Source organism: Nestor notabilis, unplaced genomic scaffold (genome assembly GCF_000696875.1).
Source record: "Nestor notabilis isolate BGI_N333 unplaced genomic scaffold, ASM69687v1 scaffold10585, whole genome shotgun sequence".
NCBI classification, from domain to species: Eukaryota; Metazoa; Chordata; class Aves; order Psittaciformes; family Psittacidae; genus Nestor; species Nestor notabilis.
Genome location: NW_009928915.1, coordinates 28,309 through 34,217, shown reverse-complemented (window position 1 = coordinate 34,217; position 5,909 = coordinate 28,309). Strand labels below are relative to the sequence as shown.

Genomic DNA, 5,909 nt, shown 5'->3' with positions numbered 1-5,909 from the left:
GCTCCCACCTGCCGCCAGGCTGGAGGAGGAGGTGCAAAATAAACCTGAGTTAGCTTTACTGTTGAAATAAATTAACGATCTCGTCCCTGCTTGCAGCTCGCAGACCAGTTCTGTAATGCCATTGGAGTGCTGCAGCAGTGTGGCCCCCCAGCCTCCTTCAGCAACATCCAGACAGCAATAAACAAAGATCAGCCTGCTAATCCAACGGAAGGCAAGTCTGTCTCTCTGCGTCTCCTAACAAAATGTGAACGTGTTCTGATATAGTACATACAACACACAAAATATGTGCTCTGTTTCGTGCAGACAATTTCACTGGTATCTCATAGAGAGATTGAAATTAAGTCATAAACTGATGTCAGCTGCACTTGTTGCATGACATTGTGATCATGAAAATATTATAATTGTTAAGTAAGCATTACAGTGGATTTTTGGTGCTGGTTTCTTTGCACAGATACAGTAACTCTACAGATGTAAACCATTTTAATAAGACAGCTGCAAGAAGTTGCTAGTGAGTTGTCCTTTACTTCCAATAAGTCTCTTTAGAAACAATTAGTGTTTTTATGAAATTATGTTTAAAATTCTCTGTGTCATAAGCTTTTAATTATTTGTGTTTCTCCATGTATTATCTGCCTATGTAGTTAATTAAGGAATAATGTCATGTTGAATCTCCCCATTGGCATTTGTGGTTTTGCTGTTGGATGTTCTGTCTTGGGGTTGGTTGGGGTTTTAGAGAGACACAAGAAACACTTAGACCATTTTCATTGATCTAAGACACTGAAATTAACAAGCAAGCTAAAAGTTCTCTCTGATTTGAGAATTTCAATTTACTATTTAAATAACCATATTATTCTAATCTTGAATCTTTTTTCTTCATTTTTTTTTTTTTTCCATCTCCCCTCCCCCTGCCAATAATATTTTACATATCTCTTGTATCAGATGAGGTCTATCTGATAGGATATTAGGGAGTTTGGAGTGCAGTGGTGCACTTTCTAGGACATGTGAATACTAGTTCTTTTAGTGGTGGTCTGTGGTGGTTTGCTCTCAGATACTGGATTAGTTGGGAGAGTCAGCTGAAAGGCTTGTTTGCTTCCCCATTTTCTCTGCTGCTCTCCCAAGTGCCGGCACCAGTGTGGGGCCAGGAGCGAGAAGCTTTGTTAAGGTATTCAAATAGTAGGTCATGACTGACTGCTCTTTTGACTTATCTTTTCCTAAAATTCTGAGTACAATGACTTCAGTAAAATCATACAGCCACGTTAGCCATGCTGATGAGGAAAACCAATATTACCAGATATGTGTCTTTAGATATTTGAAGTCTTAATAAGCAGGCCTTAAAATTCTTTACAGATAAACCTTGTGGTGACCCTGAATAAGCTTTAAGTGGACATGTTGCTTTTCTTGTTAGGTTTTTTTTTGTTGTGTTTTTTTTTTTTTTTGCAAAGTGTACCTTTAAAAATGTCAATCTCTTCTGTAGATTTTTGCCATTAGAAAGTGTTTGCTCTTGCTTCCACAAATTGTTCAGGAACCAAGCAATATAAACAAATATCTAAGAACTTAAATTATAAATTGAAAAAGGCAGTTCCAGTATTTTAGTGGTAGTAATGAATTTAATTCAAAACGAATGGATCTGATTCCATGTGGGGAGGTTTTGTTCATGGTGCCTCTTATTAAATGTCCATGCAGGTCTTTCAATGATGTAGCAGCTAAATTAAGCTCCATTACAAACTTCCAATGCTTTTCCATTTCTCAGGGGCAAATTCACTTTTTCTGTGGCTGAATAGGAATTCTTTTTCTTTAAAAAAGCTCGAATTATTTCATCAGTGACCTGTGGCTTAGCATGATTTAAATAACCCATCTTATTTGAATTACTATCTTTGTATCCTTTTCTAGTCCAGTGGCAGACTTCAAGGCAAGGATTGAAAAGTTAGAGTCTCTAGATAGTTCTCAATACTTTATGTAGTGACTAGGACACTTAATGCTGGTATCAGTAATTTTTTAACTGGCTAACCATGATGGAGTTCTGGCCATTTTCTCATTTATACAAAGCCCAGCCCTTTGTATAATCAGTTACTTTGTTTAATCTAGGATTGGAATCAAACTATCTTCTTGTTGTATAATTGAGTTCCTGTCAGTTGCAATACTATTGTTCATATAGGAGAATTTTTAACACCTGCATCCTTGTAGTCTGCAGAGCTTTCTGTGCTATGCGTACGGAGCTGTGCTGATTTCTGATCCTGTACTGAGTAGGCTGACTTGTCTTTTCTTAAAGAGTACGCCCAGCTGTTTGCAGCATTGATTGCACGAACTGCAAAAGATATTGATGTTCTAATAGATTCCCTGCCGAGTGAAGAATCAACAGCAGCTTTGCAGGTGAGAGTGGTCTTTATTAAAATATCACAACATGATTGAAGGCAAGCTTCTTTCTGCTTTAAAACACTTTTTTTACTCTCCAGGCCATGTAGTCTTAAACAATGATTTTGTTATAAGCCTGAATTTTTCATAGGGGTAGCCTGTGAGTACTATATAGGATTAGTGGAAATACTGAACTTGCATCTAGTTCTCAATAAGATTATACACGGTGAGAATATTTAAAACGTAGTTTTCTGTTAGAATGTGGTTTTGGGTTTTATTTAGAAGTACTTTTGTCATAACACTGCAATACTGGAAACTGCTACCCTTTTTTTTCCCCTAGCTTTTAAAATATTAATACAACCGATGCAGCAGGACTGATGCCTTGTGGGAGGGCTTATGCATTGTTGGGGGGGGGGTTTATTTGGGTTTGGTTTGGTTTAGTTTTTTGTTGGTTTGGGTTTTGTTTGATTCTGATTTTTTTTGTTGTTGTTTTGGTTTTTGTTATGTTTCCCTTGGATAATCTTTCACATCCCCTCGCTCACTAGAAGTGTGTTTTACTTTATAGCTGCAGAGCCAACGATTTACTGAAGCCTTTTGTTCTTCTAGTGTCTCAGGTTGTTAAAAGGCTTGCAGGGTAACCTTTAAGTTTTTCAACTCTGTCACAAAACACTGCTTTCAATTCTTGGTAATAAGGTGTCCTTCTTTGGACCAGCAAACTTGGTGCTTTTGTTTCTTGCTCGTTCCCTCTTTAGACCACAGGTACTTAGTAAGAGTTTGGGAAAACAGCTGCTGGCCAGGCAGCTGTTAGCAGGTGCAGCCAGTATCACAGCCTCCATTCGCTGCCTTACAGGAGCTGAACTGCTGCAAACAGGTTGGAAATCCTTTCACAATACTCAGCTGTTTCTGACTTGCAAAAAATGCCTTGGACCCAAAGTTCAAAGAATGCGGCTGCGTTGGGTTTGGGGTTTGGGATTTTTCTGTTATTTCTACAGATCTTGCCTATTAAACAGCAGGTTTTTTTCTTTTCTTTTTTGTCTAAGTGCTAGCTAGATTTGCACCAAGTATCTTCTTTTCAGAATGCAGAGTGATGTTTCTCTGAGAAGCTTAGAACTGCTTTCAGATTACGTGAAGGTTTTTCACCCGAGTTGATAATCTGTAACTATTCAAAGGCATTTTACGAAGACTAATAAATATTCTGATGTTCTTTAAAAAAAAACCGTTTTGAAGGTGCTTGAAACACTAAAATACATGTAGGCTTTGTTGACAAGTAGTTGACAGACACTTGGCTAATAGAGTGTACTTAGGCCAATCTGTTTGGGTTTTTTTTTTCTAATGTTGTCTTAGTGCATATTTCATATCTGAGGCTTGTCTTAAATGATAAAAGGGGCTGGTACACTAATGCCCAGTACAATTTACCCATCCCTTTTGGGTTCCCTTGTGGTGAAGTTGGCAATACATACCCTGCTCAAATCTTTACCTGCAGTCAACCATTTAACAACCAAGACTGATGGAACTGAGCTGGCTTCTCAATTTCAAACTTTCATGTTTTGCCATCTTCCTTCTCTGACCCTTCCTCCAAGGGCTATCAAGTCCTTCATGTGTGTATTAACTGTCACTAAAGACATCAGTGTTGCACAACAGAAGGTGAATATGTGGATAGAATTTGTCAGTTACCTTAAGCATGACTTCTTAAGGACCTGTGTAGCTGCTTCGAAAAAAATGCTAGTTTGAAACTATTTAGTTTTGTCTCTTCTGTATCCAGCTAGAACAAGTTTTAGTAGTTTTAAATTTGGTAAATATTTTAAAGTATCAGAATACTTTAAGTTAAAATGTTCCACTAAATTTTGTCTAACTGAAAAGCAGTTTGGTTCTGAAACAAAATATTGAAGAAATAAAAGGTTAGATAATACAGTTTCACCTGAAATATTTAACAGAATTTATTGCTATTTAATTGCTATTTAACAGAAAGATTTAAATAAGTTACAGAATCACAGAATTGTTTGGGTTGGAAGGGCCCTTAAAGATCATCTAGTTCCAAATCCTCTGCCATGGGCAGGGAGGTTGGAACTACGTTATGCTTACATCTGGTGGAGTGGAGCACCTTTCAGTTAAGGGAGTGGGGAGAGGGATAAATTCTCACTTCTTGTCCAGAAAAGCTGCACTGAGCCATGAGTTGTAGTATGAAAGAAGCTAACATCTGTGTCTGGTGGGGGTGCGTGTTGTGTTTGGTCCATATGGATATGTACTGGTTTAGGCTGCAACCTATAATAAGTTGCTAGTATGTAGTTCAGGGGCTAAAAGAGAATCTTCCTCCTTACTAGGGAGCACAGGCTGTTCCATCACCATCCTTTAGTAGCAAAGCCAACTTTGTATTCTCCTTGAAGATCCTCACTTTTCTCGCTTTTATTTTAAAGGCCGCTAGCCTGCATCGATTAGAAGAAGAAAACCACGAGGCAGCTGCCCGTCTGGAAGAGGTAGTTTATCGTGGGGATGTGCTGCTGGAGAAGATCCAGAGTGCCCTGGCAGACATCGCCCAGTCACAGCTGAAGACGAGGAGCGGTTCCCACAGCCAGCCCCTTCCCGACTCGTAGCGCCAGAGGGCAGCGCGTCCCGCGGAAAAGTCGCGTCACAGAGCAATGTGACACCCAGCCCGGCCCCGCGGGACGCTCGAGCGCTCTGGTCGGCGGTAACAGCGGCTTTTTGCACAGCTCAGACTGAGGGTTTTGTATGAGAAACGCTCCTGCTGCACAACCGGTGGTTCTGTTCTAGAATTACGTGTACTGGTGTATGTTTCCTTGATTTCCAATACTAATTGCTCAGCTTTCTTTTCTGTTCATAAATATGTCTGACTTCAATCTGATTTGTTGTCTTGATTACACAGGCCTTAGTGCCTAAATGGAATTCAAAAGGAGAATATATTAAGAGTATTGGTGTAACTTGTGTCTACTTTCAAGCTTTTATATTCTTGGTGTATTTTTTGTAAGGCTCAGACAGACACACTTGGATTAGCAGAGTTCCATGGAGACAGTGCAAGACAATGATGTGAATACAGTGGTGGCCATCTGTTCTAATTAACAGAAATGGGAATTAAACATTTGAATCACTGCTTGGCTGGTTTACTACCCTTTACAAAGCAAGTAAAGGGATAAGTAAACTCTCATGTTTGCAGCATAGTGTTCTTGCCATTGGCAAGAACATCTCATTTAAAAAAATCTGCAAATACCTGATACTAGCATTTATTATTGTTTGAAAATCAAAAATGGGTCTTTGACTCTATTACTGCCACTCTTGCTTACACACTCTTACTTGCTTATGTCACTTCTTTGCTTCTGCTGATACTCTGCATTCTCATGGCAAGTGGTGAACGCCTCTGAAGCAGACAGCAATGAGGAAGCATTGGACGACTGGGAAGAAGTTAGCAATGAGGAAACTGAAAATAACTTATTATGTAATGTTGCTGTTCAGTGTAAGCGGTGGCTGCCACGTGAATGCTGTGATCAGAAGCAGTAAGAGGCCTGTCATCCCCAATGTGGGGTTTATCTTCGCGCACTGAATCACTG

At 39.3% G+C, this 5,909-nt stretch overlaps 1 protein-coding gene across 1 annotated transcript; it reads left to right on the top strand.

Moving 5' to 3' along the window:
- Positions 1-96: 96 nt before the first annotated feature.
- Positions 97-4,940, top strand: MED21 (mediator complex subunit 21; the record flags this gene model as incomplete). The annotated part of the gene is made up of 3 exons (XM_010014749.1): positions 97-211; positions 2,267-2,367; positions 4,764-4,940. Coding segments are annotated over 3 exons (393 nt in total), but the record flags the coding sequence as incomplete, so codon positions are not given.
- Positions 4,941-5,909: the final 969 nt, after the last annotated feature.